We start from the raw sequence: 20,000 nt of genomic DNA, 5'->3' as shown, positions 1-20,000 counted from the left end.
ACTATATCACAAGGATCATGCAGGGCTAGTTTAATATTAGGAAAACCATCAGCATAATTGACCATATCAATAACTAAGCTGACAGAAATCAGGATTATCTCAATAGACGCAGAATAAACCTTTGACAAAATACACCACCCATTCCTACTAAAAACACTAGAAAGCATAGGAATAAATGGGTCATTCCTTAAAATGCTAAGTAGAACCTACCTAAAACTATCAACAAGCATCATCTACAATGGGGGATAGTTAGAAGGCTTCCCAATAAGATCAGGAATGAAGCAAGAATACCCGTCATTATCACTATTATTTAATGTTGTGTTAGAAATCCTAGCTTTAGCAATAAGAAAAGAAAAATAAACTGAAGGAATTGAATGCCTAAAAGGCAAAGAGGAAACTAAATTATCACCCACAAAGTTCAGCAGCAAGAGAAACTCTAGACAACATCAAATACTTGGCAATCTACCTGCCAAGACAAACATAGCAATTACAAGAACACAATTGCCAAACACTTTTCACATAGAGAAAGTCAGATCTAAACAACTGGAAACACTTTCATTGCTCATGGGTAGGCTGAGCTAATATAGCCAAAACGACCATCCTCCCTAGATTTGTTTAACTGTTCAGTACCAGACCAAGCAAATGACAAAAAACTATTTTGTAGAATTAAACAAATAAAATTCATCTGGAAAAAGAAACAGTCAAGAATATTCTAGGAACAGTGAAGAAATTCGAACAATTGAAGAAAAAATGTGCCAGGCTGCAAACTGCACTATGAAGAGGTGCTCATGCAAATAGTCTGTGCTGGCCAAGAAACAGAATGATGGGTCAATGGAATACACTATAGTATAGAGGGAAAATGGCCTCCGCAAACTGGTTTTTGATAAATGCAAAGGGCCCACCCAGCTCTTGGGATAAGAACTCACTATGTGACAAAACTGCTGGGAACCTTGGCAAACGGGATGGCAGAATCCAGGGATAGCCCAGATCTCACCCCTATACCAAAATAGGGTCAAATGGATGCATGACTTTGATACAAAGAGTGATGCCATAACTAAGTGAGGGGAACACAGACTAGTTTACCTGGTAGATCGTTGGAGAAGGGACGAATTCATGCCCAAACAAGAGGTAGAAAAAAGTAAAAGGAATCATTTTGATATTAAATTTCAAAGCTTTTGTACAAACAAAACCAATATAACTAAGATTAGAAGAGAAGCAACAAAGTGGGGGAAATTTTTAACAGATTACTCTGATAAACATCTCAGATCTCTGTAGAACGAAGTCATATTTATAAGGAAACCAGCCATTCCCTACTGGCAAATGGCCAAAGGATTTTAACGAGCAGTTTTCAGAGGAAGAAATCAAAGCCATCAATAATGGTCTAAAATGAGACACGTAAATAGAAACAATGCTCACACCTAGCAGACTGGCCAATATGACAGTAAAGGGAAATGACAAACGCTGGAGGGGATGGGGCAAAATTGGGACACCAATGCATTGTTGGTGGAGTTGTGAATCACTCCAACCATTCTGGAGGGCAATCTGGGACTGCCCAAAGGGCTATAAAACTACACACCCTTTGATCTGGTAATGCCACTATTGTGTCTATAAGCCAAAGAAAGAACAAAAAAGGTGAAAGACCTGCTCGTTCAAAAGTGTTTCTAGCTGTTCTTGCTGTGATGGCCAAGAATGGGAAATTGAGGGAATGGACATCCATCCACTGGGGAATGGCCAAACAAACTGAGGCACAAGAGGGTGATGGAATCCCATTGTGCTGAAAGGAATGATGAGCAGGAGGATTTCAGGATTTAATTGGCGCCAAATGGAACAAGGTGAACTGGGACAATATGGCATCCTATGAAGGTTATATGAGCAACATTATGTCATGCTCAGCGCTGAAAAGTTGGCTCCTCTCAGCAATCTGGGCAATCCTGGACGACTTGGGATGGGCAAGGCCATCCACCTGCAGAGAAGAACTGTTGGCGTGCCATGGACGCGGATCAAAGCCGACTCTCTTTCCCATCAGTGCATTTACGGATTCATTTGGAGTTTTGGCTCTCCGAGTGTGCTCTTACAATGACCAATATGAAGTGGGTCTTGCAGGATAATAAAAATTAAAAAAAAAGTCATCATGGCCAACCTGCTCATTTTACTGAGGAGGAAACTGAGACCCAGAGGAGGTCATGTGAGTTGCCCCTGGTTGGTAGGATTTGAACTCAGGTCTTTGCCAGGTTGCCAGGGCCTGCTCCTTCCCTTCCCTGGGCCTCTGTTCCTATCTGTCAAGGGAGGGCCTTGGAGGAAATGACCTCGAAGTTCCTTTCAGCTAATTCCCTAATCCTAGCTGGGCGGACCCATTTACTGGAGCCAGGCTAAGTGGGGCCTCCTGACTTAGCGAGCCCTGCAGTGCGCTCAGCATCCAGCCTCTGCTCCCAAGGACACAGCCAGCACTTCAAAGGGAACGTTGTGGAGGAGAAATCTTGAGGCTGTAAATGGAGCAGGCGGCACCGTGCCAGCCGCCCCAAGCCCTACCCTGCTGGGAATTCTCCCAGCAAGCCGAGCCGTCCTGGGAAAGGAGCTGGAGAGGAGCTCTTCGTGGGATACTTGATTCTCTGCAAAGCCCTTCGCTGGAGCCACGTTTCCCGGGGGCCGTGGCTCGGGGAGCGTCTAGAAGGAGCCAGCAGGCTGGGAAAGGGCCCGGCCAGAGAAGGAGCTGCCCAGGGCCCCGTAGCTGGGACAAGGGAGCCAGCAGCCCAGCTTGCGGGGGGTCAGCCCCAGAGCCCAGGCCACGGAGCTATGCACGAGTGCTCACCAACCAGGTTAGGCTCCGCATGCACCAGGAGGGTCCCTCCAGCCTGAGCCACATCTCTAAGGGGCAGCAGCACTGGCCAGTGGATGGCTTTAGGGAAGGAGCAGCCATCCAAAAGGCTCTGGGCAGAGGATTCTGCTCAGCCAAGGGCTAGACTAGAGGCCGCCCAGGCCCCTTAGGGTTCCGGGGTCTGTGTCCCTCCCCATTGTGTGGTGGGTAGAACAGGGCAGGGCTTTTCTCTTTCCGAGGGAGGAAACTGAGGCCTCAGGAGGGGCCGTCCCCCCTCGCCTCCCTGGTTCCTGGGCTCTGTCCCCTCACCTACGTTTCTGCTATGATGAGTTTTCTTTGTAATCCCCTCAGTCTTTGCAAAGAATGACTTGTTGCTTCCTAGAGGCCACGTTGACACCCCAACACTTTGGTGGCAGCCAAAGGCTCAGGGGGAGCCCCTCTGCCCAGGTTTCCGGCTTTTGCCTCCAGGGTGCTGCTTGCAAGAACGCTAAAGCCATCTGGAGGGTCAGAAGAACAAGAACAAGGCCCCAGGAATGTTGTCTGGAAGCACAAAGGGGGCCAGGCCTTCAAAATCCCTCTGGAGTGCGCGCGATTGCCCTTCCCACTTTACAGAGAAGGGGACACAAAGACAGAGGGTGGGAGAAAGCTGGGGAGTGACTTGTCCAAGTTCCTACAATACCAGGAATCCGAGCCAAATCTCGGCCCCTGCTTGCTAGGCACAGGCCTTCAAAAGGCCCAGATCTTCTTCAGCTTTGCCTCAGGAGGAGACAGCTTAGGACAGTAGAGAAAGCCTAGAAAATCTGGGGTCCAATCTCAGCTCCATGCCTGTTGGGGGAACTGTGGGCAAGTCCCTTAATTTCTGTGAGCCTCAGTTCCCTCATCAGGGGAATGGGGACACAACGGTTGGGCTATAACCTTTGCAAACCTTCACACACCCTTGTTCTGGGAGGAGGTTCCTGCCAAGCTTCTCGAAGGAGAAGAGGGAACACACTGTGAACTTGCAGGGAATCTAAGCCTTCAAAGGAGGGCTCCCCAAAGGAGACGAGCGCCTCTTCTGGGAAGCCTTCCATCATGGCAGCATCTCAGAGCTGAAGGGAGATCTGCGACCACCTCATCCAACCTGTACCTGAAAAAGAACCTTTGCTCCAATATATTGTACAGGAGACACCTTCTCCTTCAAGTCCCTGCTTGAAGACCAAGGTAGGATACTTTCCAAGTACACAGAAATTGATTTGAGTGACAAAGTCTGAATTTGAACTCAGTTCCTCAGACTTCAAATCCTTTGGGCTTAAAAACACCCCCCAATTATACCATGCTGCATGAATCAAACGAAACCTAAAGATTGAGAAAACCAGGGAAATCCCCTGAACTGATTCTGTTACTGTCAGAAATGAAGCAAGAGGGAGAAGGATTTTCCAATCCAAAGTCAGATAAAGGCTCATGATGGAGACTGTGTCCCGGGAGGGCAAGAAGAAGGTGCAAAGACAGACAACAACTCCTGCACATACTGACATCCACTCAGACGGAACTTACTACTTCCCCAAGCAGCCCCTTCTGCTTTGCTTGTTAGGAAATCATTCCTCACATTTAGGCTACATTTACCCCTCTGCTCCTCTCCCTCCAATTCCGGGTGCTAGTTCTGTCCTCTGGGCAGATCTAACCCTTTCTCCACACCACAATCCTTCAAACCCTTGAAGTGAGCTGCTCTGTTCTCCCTCTCCTTCTCCTTCCAATGTACCTTGTTCCTTCCTGCAGTTTTGGTTGCCCTTGTCTGGCCACTCTCTGTCTTATCAATGTTTCTAGCCTGGGTCCCTCAGAACCAAGTAAGAGAACCCCTCCCCCCCCTTGGAGGCCTGACAAGTCTGGATTCCTGAAGTTTGGCCCCTCTTGCTGCAGCCCCAAGAGCTTTGGGGACACTCACTGAGCTTGTAGCCCACTAGAACCCTCAGGCCTTTTTCGGTCCAGGCCTCCCCAGTTGTACTTGGGAAGTTGATTTCTTGGATCTCAATGTAAGGCTTTACATTGATCATTGCTAAACTTCCCATGGTCAGATTCCATCAGCTGCCAAGGTTTCCTGGTCGGTGGGGCTCCTACGCTGACCGCCTTCCCCTCCTAAGGTTCCGCCCCAGCTTTACCCCAAAAGTCCAGCAGAACAAAAGGAAGGCTGCTGCCTCGGTGGGGTGCCTGAGGTGCTGGGCGGCCTGTGCTGGGCTTGTTTGTTTCTGCCTTGGGGTCTGATCCCCTCTCTCTCTCCCTAGGAGGGAAGGGAACCACCCGCTTCCAGCTTCCTTGATTCCCTTAAAGTAGCTGCTTCTGCTCCCGCTGGCGGCTCCCTCCCGGTCTGGTCCCCCAGCCTGAGGGCACTGAGCTGCCCTCAAAGCCAGGAAGCCCGCGGGATTGCCAGGGCCACTTTCTGGCCGAGGGACCCTGAGCGAGTCACTGCCCTGGTCAGTGTGGGGGCGGGGCGGGGGCGGGGCAGCTCCTTACTCTCTATGCACAGGAAAGCGCCAGGCCGGCCCCTCCTCTAGGCCATCCCACAACCTCCCCCGAGGGGAAGAGGGGCCTCCGGGCTCGGGGTGCTCGGCCCAGGGAGGCTGGGGCGGTGGGGGGAGGCCCGGAGAGCGGGAGGGCAGCCCCAGCTCCCCGGTGCCTGGGAATCCCGCGGGAGCTCGTGCCTCCACTGCGGCGCTCGGAGATCCTGGTCCGCGGCATGTGGGCCTCCCCGGCCGGGCCCCACGTTTCCCCTCAGGGTTCCTCTCCCTCCGGCCGGCCGGCCCCCGAGCTCCGAGAAGCCCTCCGGGGTGGCCCGTCCCCGTCCCCGGCCGCTCCCTCCGGGCGCTTACCGGGGGCAGCAGCAGAGGCAGTGCCAGGACCCAGAGGGCCGCCTGGAAGCTCCGCCCGGGGCGCTCCATGGCTCGGAGCGCCGGGCCTCTTCGGCCTCTCCTCCGGCCCCATCCCCTCTGCGGACCGACCCGCGCGGGGGATGGGCGTGTCCGCCGAGTGCTCCCCCCTCCCAGCCCCGGCTGGCAGAAACAAGGGCAGCGCCCGCCCCAGCCCGGAGCCAGCTATTTATAGCCCGCCCGGCCCTGCCTGGGCCGCCCCCAGGGGTGCTCCAAGGGCGCCGGGAGGGCAGCCCCGGGGAAGTCTGGAATAGCGATGCGGGTCCTTTGGCGGCTGGGGCTGCGGTGTGACTGGGCGCCCCAACTTTGGGCTGGTTGGGGGGGGCCGGACCCGACCTGACTGGAAACCAGACCAATCCCCAGGAGCAGCCCACACGAGGGGAGGCGGAGGGAGCTGAAGGAGGGAGGTCGGGGAAGGCTTCCAGGAAGAGGGGGCGGAAGAGGCGGCGAGGGGCAATGGTGGAAGCAAAGGCCCGGAGGTGGGAAAGTACAGGTCTTCTTCGAGGGCCAGTGCTGGGAGATGCTCCCTGGCTGGAGTGAAGTGCTGTGGGGGGAAAGCGATGAAAAGGGAGGCTGAAAGGACTAGAAGGGACTGGGGAGCCCCGCAAGAGAGGCCGCCTCTACCGAGTGGCCCGGAGGCCAAAGGGAAGGAGGCTCCCAGGCTGAAAGAGATCCGTTCTGGAGTGGGGCGCTGGCCTGAGGGGTGCCCCGGTGGGCAGGGATGCCAGACAGGGCAGGGGCTGGGGCTGGGGCGCTTCCCGAGGCTGCAGGGCCAAAATAGTCCGGACTGTGGATGGGGGAGGGGGGGCGGAAAGAGAAGGTGGGAGCCGGCCAGGAGTAAGAGAGAAGCCAAGAGGAGGACAAGAGGGGAGAAGGAAGGAGGGAAAAACAGGGGCCAGAGGGGAGGAGGGGAGGAAGAGAAAGCGGCCCGTTCTGTTGCCATCGAGATTGTCATTGCTCTGAGAGGGGCAAATGGGGGAGGAGACAGACGGAGAAACCTTAGAAGTCTGTTTTGTGAGGGGCGAGAGAGACAGACAGACAGACAGAGACACAGAGACAGAGACACAGAGACAGAGACAGGGAGACAGAGAGACAGAGACAGAGACAGAGAGACAGAGAGAGAGAAAGAGATAGAGATAGAGACAAAGACAGAGAGAGAGACAGAGACAGAGAGAGAGACAGAGACAGAGAGAGAGACAGAGACAGAAACCTTAGAAATCTTTTTTTGTGAGAGGCAAGAGAGATGGACAGACAGACAGAGACAGAGACAGAGACAGAGAGACAGAGACAGAGAGAGAGAGACAGAGACAGAGAGACAGAGAGAGAGACAGAGAGACAGAGATAGAGATAGAGACAAAGACAGAGATAGAGACAGAGACAGGGAGAGAGACAGAGACAGACAGCCAGGCAGACAGAGGGAGGGGGGGGAGAGAGGGAGAGAGACAGAGACAGAGAGACAGAGAGAGAGACAGAGAGAAAGAGAGAGAGACATAGACAGGGAGAGAGACAGAGACAGACAGACAGAGACAGAGACATACAGACAGAGAGAGAGACAGAGAGACAGAGATAGAGATAGAGACAAAGACAGAGATAGAGACAGAGACAGGGAGAGAGACAGAGACAGACAGCCAGGCAGACAGAGGGAGGGGGGGGAGAGAGGGAGAGAGACAGAGACAGAGAGACAGACAGAGAGAGAGACAGAGACAGAGACAAAGACAGGGAGAGACAGAGAGAGAGACAGAGACAGAGAGACAGACAGAGAGAGAGACAGAGACAGAGACAGAGACAGGGAGAGACAGAGAGAGAGAGACAGAGGGAGGGAGGGAGAGAGGGAGAGAGACAGAGACAGAGACAAAGACAGGGAGAGACAGAGAGAGAGACAGAGACAGGGAGAGAGACAGAGACAGAGAGAGAGAGACAGAGAGACAGAGATAGAGATAGAGACAAAGACAGAGAGAGACAGAGACAGGGAGAGAGACAGAGACGGAGAAACCTTAGAAGTCTTTTTTGTGAGGGGTCAGACAGACAGACAGACAGAGAGAGCATCGGGGTCAGCACATGGCCAGGATGGGAGACATCGGTTGGGTGCCGGGGGCACCCTTGGGACCTTCCCTGTTGTTCTGCTTGTGCCCAGTGAGAGAGGGCTCGGGCCCAGCAAGCTGTTGTTAGGTTTCAACTCGGAAAACATTTGAAGAATGTCATTAGCTGGGCTCGGCTCGGGGCCCGGGAGGCCCCATGGGGCGGCTTCTCATGGGCACCCCTGGGAGTGCAGACCGACAGGGAGTGGCCTCGGGGGAAGGCCAGGACTCAGCCTTGGCACCCTGGAACCCTCCTCCCGGCCGTCCTCTCCTCCTGCAAGCAGCCGGGGGTTTCCTGGAGCCCAGCGTAGGGGTTGGCGAGCTGTGGGGGAGCCTCTGAAGCAGCCGGAGGGGCCCCAGCCCTTCCCTGCCTTTGGGGGAGGCCCGGTGGAGGGGAGGCAGCTCCCCGTGCTGGGGCCCAGGCGGTCCAGGCTAGAAGAGTGGGCAGAGCTTCCTGCCCTCCAGCCTCCTGGGTCCTTCTCTGGGCTGCTTCTGCCCTCCAGGCCAAGCTCAAGCCAGGCCAGCAGCCCTCTTCCCCCGGGCAGCCTTTGGGCCCTGGAAGGCAGCTCCCGGTTGGCTCCCCAAGCGGCCAGTCCCTCATGCAGCCTCCATCATGTGCGGACCTTCTGCCCACCTGGTTGCCCTCCCTCGAGTGACGCCCCTCTTTCTAGACGCCGAGCTAGAGCCCGTCCTCCAGCTGTGGGCCAGCTAAGGCTGCTGCCTACAGAGGCACCGTCACCTCCCTCGTCCTGGACAATAGAGACTCAAGGCTGAGAGGCCACACTATTGTCTCCCATTGAGCTTGCAGGCCACTCAGACCCCCAGATCGTTTTCAGATAAAGTGCCATCCAGCCATGCCTCCTCCATCCTGTACTTGGGACCTCAATTCTTTGAGCCCAAGTGTTGACTTCAAGGCCTGTGGTCAGATTCAGCCCAGGAGTCTAGCCATCAAGGCCTTTTACACTGGGCTGGGGTGCTGCCTGGCCCCCGGGGGGTCAGCTTTCCTTTTCAGCCCAGTTTCACCCGAAGGTTCGTTGTGTCCAAGGCGCAGACGGGCAGTAGGCAGTGGGGGCCAAGTACAGGGACGCTGCAAAGCCCCAAGCGGCCAGGAGCACGCGTGGCCTGTCTGGTCTAATCACCCAACCGCTTCCCTGTCCTCCAACTTCTGGTCAGAGCAGCTCAGACCCGGCACTCGGCACCTGCTGGTTCTGCTCCCTTCACTCTGCAGCCTCCCCAGGACTCTCTGAAACCACCCGTCCATCACGTCTGGGGGCCTAGAATGCCGAGGCCGCATGGAGGACAGGGACGGTTCAGGGAACAATTCCCGAACTTTCCAACACCCGCCATTTTCTTTTTCAGTAGCCGGAGGGGGAACCTCCGCACGGCGTTCCTCCGCATTTATCTCCGTATTAGCCAGAAGGGGTCCGTTTTCCCAGGGCTCCAGCTATCTGGGATCTCGTGTCCTTTGGACCTGCACCGATTGAGAAGCTTCTGTGGCTCTTACAACTTAAATACAAATTAGAACGTGGCCAGGGCATCTTGGGAGTTGGATTTGCTGCGCCCTGCTTGGCCCCCGTCCCACGGCGCTGTCACCTGCTGCTCTCCTCCTCTGAGATGCATCCGTGGTCCTGTGGGGAAGCTTTCAGAGGGTGTGCGGTCCACGTGGTCCATTCGGGCTTCCTGTGGTCCTCTGGGCCCCGCGCTGGGTCCCGACGTCTGTCCCCGCCCAGAAATCTCCCACCTGGCTTATGGGTTGTTGAAGCGTCTGACTCTTCCCCACTTCGGGGTGTCCTGGACGATGATGCTTCTCTCGTTCATTTTATAGGTTAGGAAACTGAGGCCAGCTTTGAACCTGGGTCTTGACGAGAGGCCAGCCTCGCTGCCCTTAGAGCTAAGCTTCTGGGTATGTGGGTGGTCTGAGAACCTGGCCTAATCCTAGCGTCTGCCAGCTTCCTTGCCTCCTAGCCTTCCTCCCCCGCCTGCCCTCCTTCCTTTGAACGACAGAAGACCCAAAGAGTCTTGGGAGAGGGGAGACGCGGGGCGCCCCAAGCTGCCCGTTTCCTAGGAGGCTTCTTGGGCAGAACTCCCTGAAGCAGACCTGGGAGCGCAGGCTGCCTCTCGTGGACCTCATCAGAAAGTGCACGGAAGGACTTTCTTACTCTAAGTCAGATACGGTGTGGGGGGAAAAGGCCCTTCCTTCAGTGAGTGGGAAGGGGAAGTTCAAAGCCATAATACGGGTCCGGGACGTTGTGGTCCTCTGCCAAGGGCTTTGGGCTCGGTTCTGGGGAATGAAATGGAGGAGGAACACCAAGAAGGTGGAGAGTGCCCAGAGGAAGGCAGCCGGGCTCAGGGTTTGTAGCCTAGAGTAAGGAAGCCATGGAAGAGCTGCGAGGTAGAAGAGTCGTTCGTCTTGTTCTGTTTGGAACTGTGGCCAGGGGTTGTAGGGAAGCCGATTTGTACTCAAGAACACTTGAGACTGAGCTCCCCCAAAGCAAGCTGCGCTGCTTCAGGAGGGAGGGAGCTCCCCATCATTAGAGGTCTCCAAGGAGAGCCTCGATGACCTCTTTGGGGGTTTTTACAAGGGGGATTTCAGGCATGGTTTGGAATGACCTCTGGAGTCCTTTCAGACTTGGGCACTCTAGGACTCTAGGACTGTCTCAGGCTCCCCCTTGCCCATTCAGATCCACGTGCCCCTCAAGGCCCAATTTAAGTCTAGCTTTCTTCTGGAAACCTTCCCTTCCCCTTCAAGTCCTTTGGAGGGGCTTTCTTCTGTGAAGGTACAGGAGTCAGGGGACCTGGATTTGAGCTCCAGCTCCTCTGCCACGTTTCCTGTGGCCCCTGGGCCTCAGTTTCCCTCCCTGTCAGATGGGGTGGTGGGTCTCGGTGCTCCTGAAGGTCCTTTCCAGCTCTCACCTCCTAGCATTCCTGCCAAAGGGAAGAAATGACGCCTCTCAGAAGCTTGCCACCATCACTTACCAACCACCAGCTGGGAGCCAAGGACTGTGCTGGGTCCTGGAGACGAGGCCAGGGGTACATAAGGCACGTCCTACCAGTCTGACAGGGCGATGGGACACAGACAGAGGAATGTCATCCCGAATAATTTGGGAAAAGGGTTGTCAAGGGCTGCAAAGTGCTCTGGGACCTTTGAGGAGGCACGTGAGTGAGTGTGGGCATCTGGGAAGGCTTCCTAGAGGAGGGGGCATCTGAGCTGGGCCTTCCAGTGCAGCAGGAATGTGTGTGTGTGTGTGTGTGTGTGTGTGTGTGTGTGACACAGGTCATGAGAGAGAATGCTGGGTCAAACCCCAGCTCCAGCCTTGCTCAGAGACCCTGGCCACCTCACGGGCCTTTGTCAAGGCCACTTTGTTGGTGTATGAACTACAGGGGGACGACAGAGAGGAGTTCCAGGCGAGGTGAGAAGGTGCCCTTCTCGGGCCGTCCCAGGACCCCCTTGAGTGCCTCCTGAGCTAAGGGGGCCTTGTGAGCCCCCAGAGGCGGGCGCGGGCAGCCGAGGGCAAATAGACGTCCCTGGTGAGGCAGCAGTCGGCTGGCGGGCATTTCCTGAGGCCTTGCTACGTGCCAGGCATGCCCGGTGCCCTTTCTGCTCCTGCTCTGGTCGGATTTCGCTTGGCAGGGGCACCCAGCCTTCCCCGGGCTGGAGCAGCTGTTCCACAGTCCTGGCGTGGACTGCCTGGAGGAGGGAGCAAACGAAGAGGAAGTCGAGTCTGGCTTGAGGGTGGCCTCGTTCCATTGCTCAGCGGGGATGGCGGGTCGCTCTGGGTCAGCCTGGCTCTGCAGGCAGGCAGGCAGGCCGGGAGTCAGGCACAGGTTCTATGTCTCACCCAGCCCGAGCGATAGTGGAGGAAACCAAGGCTCAGAGCCTGGACGTGACCTGCCCAAGGTCTCACGGCGGAGCAGTGGCCCACACCCTTGAACACAGGGCTCCGCATCGCCGGGCATTTGCTCCTGCTGTGGCAGGTCTCTGCCTCTCCTTGTCTAATCATTCCGGAGGCCCCGTGGGGGAGGCGGCGCGGGGTCTTCTCCCCAAATGCCCCTTCAGGCGGGCCGGCTTCTGCCTCCTCTTTGCGCCCCCAGCGCGCCGCGGGCAGTGAGTCCTGAGGAAGGTGGCTGGATCAGGGATGGAGCCTCTCGGATGACCACCGACTCATCTGTAAAATGGGCATCACGGCCTCGCTCCGCGAGGCAGCCCTTCGGGGTCCAGGCCTCCCTCATGGGCAGCCAGCTCTTCCTCTGATTGGGTCGGACCCTCTCCTGGCATCTTCCTTCCTCCCCGGCTCCTGGCACTGCCCACGTGAACCCTGGACTCCAGAAGCGATCGGTGGGCTCCGGAGCAGACGCTTTCAAAGTCACGGCGCCACGTCTGCCCTGGCTGGGATGAGGTACAGCAGAGGAGGCCCCTCGGGCTCTCCCCCTCTAACTAGTTTGTGGGTGCTCTGGGTCCGACACTCCCACCCCTCTGCTCCATCAGCAGGCTCAGGCCGAGAGGCCGCTCTGTGCCCGCCCTGACTCTGGCAGCCCTGAGGATGGTGGGGAGAGAATCCCACACAGGACCTCCCACAGACCGCCTGCCCCGTGTCTTTAAGGGTCGTCTCCCGTCCGAGTGTAACTTCCTTGAGGCCAGCCACCATCTTTGTTCTTGCTTCATTTGTATCCCCGGCACGTGGCGTGCTGCCTGGCGTAGAACGAGTCCGTGGTGAAGGCTCTTTCCTTCTTGCACTCACTCCTACACTTCCTTCACATGCGGGGCTCCCAGAAGGGCTGCCTTCGCTTGCGAGCCCCCATCGGTGTGTTTATCTTTAGAGTCCGTCTGAGCACACGATCAGCTCAAACCAAAGGCATTTCACCAAGGAGGAAGAAAAGGAGCATCAGAAGAACTCCCCATCGAGCGGGGCCCCCACAAATATGGGGGGAGGAGGGTGGGCCCATCCAGGCCTCCCCCAGAGAGAACACGTGTGGCCAAGGCAGGCCCAGCAGGAAGCAAAGAGGGGATTTGGGAAAAGCAGCTCTGGCAGAGCATGGCGAGGTTCCTGGGAACTAGGCTAGCCTGAAAGGGCTTTCTCGTGAAGAAGGCAGGCTGGGAAGAGGGATGGCACCTACAATAGCTCACACTTCCATGGCACCTCAGGGCTTGCCAAACAAACCTGGCTCCACTAGTGTTGGTCCTGGAGCCAGGAAGACCTGAGCTCAAATCTAGCTTTGTGACCCTGGGCAAGTCTCTTCACCGGGGTCTGCCTCATTGTCCTCATCTGTAAACTGAGGACAATCATAGCCCTTCCCCCCAGGCTTGTTCAGAGACTAAAAAGAGCTAAAATCTACAACGCCTTTGGCAGCACTTCGAGGGCTATGAAATGCTAGGATTGCTCTTGTCCTAGTCACTGTTAAAGCCCTTTACCACCATCTCATTCTATCCTCACAACAACCTGCTGGGGGGAGGGGGGGCTATTGGGAGATGGAAACCCGGAGGCTGAAGTGATGCTCGTGTCCAGCCACTAAGAGAGGGCGATTGTGGACAAGGAGGGGCCCTGTTAGATCTCGGCATCTGAGAAAAAACAGAACATTTCCCTAATCATTCACTAAAGAGTGTCCCTGGCAGGATTGGAACTGGGGTCTCAGGCCCCTCTCCCGAGGTGGATCTGGCTGCCGTGGGAGGCAGGGAGCTGCCCAGTCCACAGCTGCAGAGGGGAGGCTTGCTCAGATCCAGGCAGGCCGACGGTCGTCTTCTCAGTGTCTTCTGGCCTGGAGGAGGTGATGGAGTCCAAAGCGCCAGATGACCAGCCTTTATGAAGCAGCTCCCTGCTGTGTCAGGTGCCGTGCCAAGTGCTGGATTGCCGGGCCAGCAGCGCTCCCAGCCTCGGTTTCTCCCTCTTGTCATTTGAGGGGATCCCCAGAAGGTGCGGCTGAGGTCTGAGTTTCACGTGCTTCTGGCTGACTTTTTCCTCAGGCTAGTTCTAAATCTGGCTCTTCCTCCTTGAGCCTTCCTGGCCCCCCCTCTGCCCCCTGGCCCCTAGCCCCCCGGCTCTCTGGTCCCCCGTCCCCCCTGTCCCCCCGGCTCCCCTGACCCCCCAGCCCCCCCCCCCCTGCCCCCTGGCCCCTGGCCCCCCCTGCCCCCTGGCCCCTGGTCCACCCCCCCCATCCCTCCATCCCCCTGGCCCCCCTGGCTCCCCCGGCTCCCTGGCCCCCCCCCGGTCCCCAACCTCCGGCCCCCTGACCCCCCCCCCCCGGCTCCCCCATCCCCCCGGCCCCCCTGGCCCTCCAGCCCCCCCAGCCCCCCAGCCCCCCCAGCTCCCCTGACCCCCCGGCTCCCCCGACCCCCCGGCTCCCCCGACCCCCCGGCCTCCCCAGCTCCCCCCGACCCCCGGCTCCCCTGACCCCCCTGCCCCCCCCAGCTCTCCAGCTCCCCTGGCCCCCTGCCCCCCCAGGCTCCCCAGCCCCCCGGCCCCCCCCGACCCCCCAGCCCCCCAGCCCCCCGGCTCCCCCGGCCCCCTGCCCCCCAGGCTCCCCTGACCCCCCTGCCCCCCCAGCTCCCAGCTCCCCTGGCCCCCTGCCCCCCCAGGCTCCCCAGCTCCCCCGGCCCCCCAGCTCCCCAGCTCCCCCAGCCCCCCGACTCCCCCGGCCCCCTGCCCCCCAGGCTCCCCTGACCCCCCTGCCCCCCCAGCTCCCCAGCTCCCCCGGCCCCCCAGCTCCCCAGCTCCCCCAGCCCCCCGACTCCCCCGGCCCCCTGCCCCCCCAGGCTCCCCAGCTCCCCCTGCCCCCCAGGCTCCCCAGCCCCCCCCCCCCCCGGGCCCCCTGGCCCTGGAAGCCAGCCTGCCCTCCCTGGCTCTCACGCCTTCCTCCCATTGATTAATCGTGGGCTGAGATGAGAGCCTGAAAGTCAAGGACAGCCAAGGACCCAGCGTGCGGGCGGCTCCCCTTTCACAAGCCTGGCTTCCAGGCACTCTCGGCGCCAGCGCGGCCGCGGCTCTGCCCTTGGTGGGTGCCCCTATGCCCGCCCCCGGCAGAGCCGCTCGCTCGGGCCCGGGCAGTCTTCTGGGGCTCACGTGGCATCGCACACCCGCGCCCATCCCAGGGGGCCTCTGTGACCCGGAGGACCACGGACGAGGCTGAAAATAGCCGGCAAGACGGGAATTCAGCAGCGGAAAAACACTGCCCTTGGGCAGGGCTCGAGACGGGCTCTGGACGGCCAGGGCGGCCCGCGTGCCTCCCCAGGAGGGCCAAGGACAGAGGCCGGGCTCAAAGGGCTGGCGGGGCCGGGGGCAGCACGGCAGAGTCGGGCGTGAGGGAGAGGGTCGGGCGAATGGCACTCGCTCACCATGGGCTCTGGATGGCAAGGGGAGCCTGAGCAGGAAAGGGGGGCGGGGAGAGGAGGCGAGGCACGCTGGGGCCCAGGAAGAAAGGAAGGCGATGCTGCTGCCATGGCAGGGAGGAAATGGGCCACTGGTGGCAGCCTCTCAGGGGGAAGGTGGGCAGCTGAGCCGGGGCCACAGGGCAGGCCATGGGGGGCAGCGCTGGAGAAACTGGAGGCTGAGGTGTGGGAGGAGACATCCACAGGAACCTGGGCCTCCAGGCAGCAGGGGGGCTGCTGGGGTGAGGCTAGAGAAAGAGAGCTCCCTGCGGGAATCGAACCCAGATCCACTCTGGGCAGAAACAGCCAGGGAGGAATTTCTCTCCCCATCCCAATGGCCCCATGGCCCAGCTGCCCTAGTCAATAAGCTCTGAATAATTAAACACAGATTACACACATGCTCCCTCGCCCGGCTCTTCAGGCTGGGTTTTATTCATCTACAAAGAAATTAAAATCAAATCGAGAGTCGGCATGACTCAAGCCCAGGGACCGCCTGGGGACGGATGCCAGTGTGAGCCGGCCTGTTAAATGGTGGCTCCCTGTTGGCTCTCCTGCATGGTGTGCAGCACATGGGAAGGAGGGAGCTCTCCTGGGTGCCTGGGCTGGGAGGCTGAGCAGGGCCCGAGGACCTCAGCCTCATTTGGGCCCAGGCAGCAGCTTGGCCAGGTTCCTGCCGGGGGGGGGAGGGGGGCTCCAGGTCTTCCTCCTTGTGGGGCAGCCATGGGCTTCTGGCTCGCTTCTTATATTGAGCCCAAGGCAGGCAGTAAGCATTTAGGCAGCATTTATTGCTGTGTGCTCAGGCTCCTCCAGCAGATCCTACCCAGCCTTCCTGGTTCTTTCTTGGGTTGGCCTTTTCCCCCTTTCCTGGCAGACCAGGCTACCACCCCAAAGCCTTCTGGGGACAATAGCAGTCGCCATTTCTACAGTGATTCAAGACTGGTGCTGTACGTGAGTTACCTCTGTTAGAGATAAATTTAGGGTTGAGACTGAATATAATTTTAGTGGTCGCCAGGGATTTAAACTCTAAATCCAATGAAAATACTCAAGTTAGAATGGAACTTTATGGTGGTTTATTTACAATAGAAGGAAGAAATTAGGAATGAGAGAGAGAGAGAGAGAGAGAGAGAAAGGGAATCTGCTCCAGCCTGGTCTGAGCCAGGGGGAGTTCAGAGGTCTCAGCCAAGGGACCTTCCCAGAAGATTAAATCTAGCTTGGCTTCCAGCCACAAGGCCTCCTCCAAGATGAGGGGCCTCCTTGGGGGCTGGTGCCTATCAGAAAGGTCATGAAAAAGGGGAGTTCAGCCTTATCACCCACCTCACCACGTGGTCACCTAAGGGAAGCAGGCTGAGGTACAAGCTAGAGCTCCAAGTCCCGTTCCACCACCAAGTCCCTCTCACAGGAAGTGATGTGAAATATAAAGCAGTTCTTTATGTCACTTCATGTGTCTCACATGTACCAATGGTGGCTTAAATTGGCTTTGGACGGCCCAGGGGTCAGTCAGTTGTTTCTGATTTGTCATTTGCCAGCACACAAGGGTCTTAGACCACCCTCCCCCATAGTTAATCCTTAAGTGGGGGTGTCTATATTCCTGGTTGCTAGAATTCTAAAGACTAAGCAGGGTGAAATCTAAAATTTCTTTTTAAAAACAGCAGGTAAATCTAAATTCACACCTCACCAATCCTCACAACCACCTTGGGACAGAGAGCCTATTACTATCCTCAATTTACAAAGGAGGAAATTGAGGCAGGGAGTCATTAAGTGGCTCACCCAGGGTCACACAGCAAGCTCAGTGTTTGAAGCCAGATATGTCCAATCCCCTGAGGAAGGGCAGCTAATCTTTAGCCCCAAAAGCCCCCGGAGCCTTCTCTAGTGAGGGCTTGGGAAGAAAACAGCTCAGAGCCAAACCACACAATGAATCAAAGACAGTTTTGAAAAAGTCCCTGGTGAGGAGGCTGGCTGAACTCTATGTGCCTGTGTGTGTGTGTGTGTGTGTGTGTGTGTGTGTGAGAGAGAGAGAGAGAGAGAGGGAGAGAGAGAGAGAGAGAGAGAGAGAGAGAGAGAGAGAGAGAGAGAGAGAGAGAGAGAGAGAGAGGGAGAGAGAGAAGGAGAGAGAGAGAAGGAAGGAGAGAGAGAGAGAGGGAAGGAGAGAGAGAGAGAGGGAAGGAGAGAGAGAGAGAGGGAGAGAGAGAAGGAGAGAGAGAGAGAGGGAGAGAGGGAGAGAGACAGAGAGAGACAGAGAGACAGAGAGAGAGGCAGAAAGCGAGAGACAGAGGGGGAAGGAGCGGTGGGGGAGGGGGAGTCCTCCACCCCTACCTCAGCTTCTGCTTTTATCGCAGATGGGAGAGGGAGGACCCCCTCTGAAGGAAGGCAAAGGCCAGTTTGGGGCGGTATCCCTGGAGGCCGGCTCCCTCATCTCTCTGCCTAGGTACCTGCTTGGGCTTTCGAGCCTTCTTTCCTTGAAGAATAGAGTAAGGGTTGGAGGCACTTTTGGGTCCCATCCAAAATGGCTTGAGGAGGCCACAAGAATTTTCGCTCCTCCAGAAGCCCCGACACCCCAAGAAGCAGAAGGTGCTGGAGGCAGGCGTGGAGAAGCCGGGGTCCCCGTGCATCGGGCATGGAGGCAAGAGGCTGGGGCAGGAGAACATTCTAGGGGGGGAGTCAGCCCCTTTGGCTCCCCCTTCACCTTCCTCACAGAGGAAGGAGGCCATCGCCTTGGCCATCAGGTCTCCAATTCTTTCACCACCCAACAGAGAACAGACCCATTCTCCGGAGTCTTACATTCTACTGGATCTAGACCGATCTGGAGAGGCCTCCCAAGGGGGCATCTTTGTCAGATGAGGAGGTAACCCATGTGGCCACGTGACCTGGAGCCACTGTTCTTCCCTGGGGGATCCCCATTTCTTTTTTTTAACCCTCGCCTTCAGTCCTAAAATCAATACTGTGTTGGCTCTAAGGCAGAAGAGCAGTAAGGGCTAGGCAATGGGGGTTAAGGGACTTGCCCAGGGTCACACAGCTGGGAAGTGTCTGCGGTCACACTTGAACCCAGGACCTCCCGTCTCTAGGCCTGGATCTCCATCCACTGAGCTCTCTGGGTCCCCATTTCTGAGGGGGGAGAGAATCCCTCTGATTCCCCCTAGTCCCAGGGGAGCTGTGGGCAAAGAAGAGGCTCCCTCGTCCCAGCAAGCCTAGGGGTCCCAGCAAGTCCCTTTTGGACCTCAGAATCCAAAGGCTCCCCCCGTTGTGGGGATCCACTTCTATGACTTGTCCCCGTGGCTCCAGAGTCCCCCCTCCCCCCTCATGGGCCTCAGTCATTGGACCAACAGCATCTCTCAATGACAAGAGAAGCAAGAAGAGTGAGGACGTGCCGGGCCCTCCATACGGCGTGCACAGCTGTGAGCAAAGTTGCCCAATCCGCTCCTCAGCCGGATCACATTCCACTCTCCCTCCAGTGCCCCTAGAGTCACGCACACACACGTGCATGCACACACACGTATGCACATACATGCAATATGCACACAAAGATGCACACAGACATGTGCATGCAATGCACACGTGTGCACACACAGATGCACAATACACATGCGTGCACACACACAGCGCACACACCGCACACACATGTACACATATGCACACACATAAAGCACGAGTGCACCACACACTGCCTGGTACACAGTAGGCATGTAATAAATGCTCGTGGGGGCTGGAGCACGGCTCCCTTCTTAATGTCCCCGGACCCTTCAGGTGCCTGAAGTAGCGTCCCAGGAGGAAGGAAGAAGCGACTGAGGCTTGCTGTGTGCAAGGCTTCCTCCAGGCAGAGAGAGCGGGTCCGGGGTGGGCTGGGCTGGAGGGTCCCTTGGGGGGGCTATAGCGGGGATGGCCCGGACGGACCGCCGAGGCCCCTCCCAGCCTCCTCATTCTACGAAAGGAGGGCAGGCGGGGGGAGACCGGGGGGAGCTCCGAGGCTCGCTCTGGGCCGGCTTCTCTGGACGAGGCGGGGAGGACGTGGCTGCTCCCCCCTCCTGTGGCCGCCTCTCCCAGGGCCAGAGACTCCCAGAGACCGGCAACGACCCACCCAACAGCGGCCGGGCGGGTCTGTGTGGCTGGAGGCCGGCTGAGCCACCCTCGGGTGTCCGGGCTCTCGTCTTCCTGGCCGGGGTGAGGCCTGAAGGTTCTCGCTCCCCGGTCCGGCCCGGAGCCATCCTCTTGAGGACGTTGGAGCTAAAAGGCCCCCCGAGGCGGCTGCGATGCCAAAACAGCGAGGCTCAGGCTCGGGCCGGGTTCTCCGCGGTCGGCTTCGCTCCCTTCTGTGCCCCCCGCCAGGCTCTGCACACAGTAGGCGCTCCATAATTGCTGAGGAGGACTAACAAAGTGAGGGGGCTCCTGTGGGAAATCCATGCGTCCCTGCACCCAGTTGGCCCACAGCTGTGGAGGCTGTTGGGCCAGGAGGCAGGCTGAGGGGGGCGCTGGGGGGCCCAGCAAGGCTTCGGGGACCCCCAGCAGCCTGAGAGCGGCAGAGCAGCGAGGCCGGCGTACACCGCAGGCAGAACTGGGGCTCGGACCCCGGCCACGGACTGGCACCTCATTCGAGATCAGGGATGAGGGAAAAGGAGCCGCCCAGACCCAGGTGCCTCAGCAGTGCTTCAGGGGTGGCGAAAATTGGAAACTGAGGACTTGGCCCTCCCCGGGGATGGTGTCCTCTGTAATGGAATCCTGCTGAGTGGGAGGCCAGATGGACAAGGGAGGCTTTCCAGCCTGAAGGAAGGTGGAGGCGGGAAAGCCGCAAAGAGTTCAGGGACAGGGAAAGTGTGGAGGGACTGGAGCCCAGAAGGGCGGCCAGGGCAGGGCGT

At 57.9% G+C, this 20,000-nt stretch overlaps 1 protein-coding gene across 3 annotated transcripts in view; it reads right to left on the bottom strand.

The window, feature by feature from the left end:
* Nucleotides 1-5,847, bottom strand: part of CRHR2 (corticotropin releasing hormone receptor 2) — a 73,521-nt gene extending 67,674 nt beyond the window's left edge. The window contains exons 1-2 of one of the 3 annotated variants that reach the window (XM_056804081.1): nucleotides 5,659-5,781; nucleotides 3,751-3,941 (exon numbers count right to left, since the gene is read on the bottom strand). In XM_056804081.1, coding sequence (XP_056660059.1) covers nucleotides 3,751-3,888 — 138 coding nt within the window. In that variant the 5' untranslated portion in view covers nucleotides 3,889-3,941; nucleotides 5,659-5,781. Of the gene's footprint in view, nucleotides 1-3,750; nucleotides 3,942-5,658 lie in introns of all 3 variants that reach the window. The other 2 variants (XM_056804079.1, XM_056804080.1) reach the window with 2 other exon arrangements.
* Nucleotides 5,848-20,000: the final 14,153 nt, after the last annotated feature.

This window comes from Monodelphis domestica, chromosome 7, assembly GCF_027887165.1.
Source record: "Monodelphis domestica isolate mMonDom1 chromosome 7, mMonDom1.pri, whole genome shotgun sequence".
NCBI classification, from domain to species: Eukaryota; Metazoa; Chordata; class Mammalia; order Didelphimorphia; family Didelphidae; genus Monodelphis; species Monodelphis domestica.
Note: the sequence above shows the minus strand (reverse complement) of the source record. Positions and strands in the feature narration are given on the sequence as shown.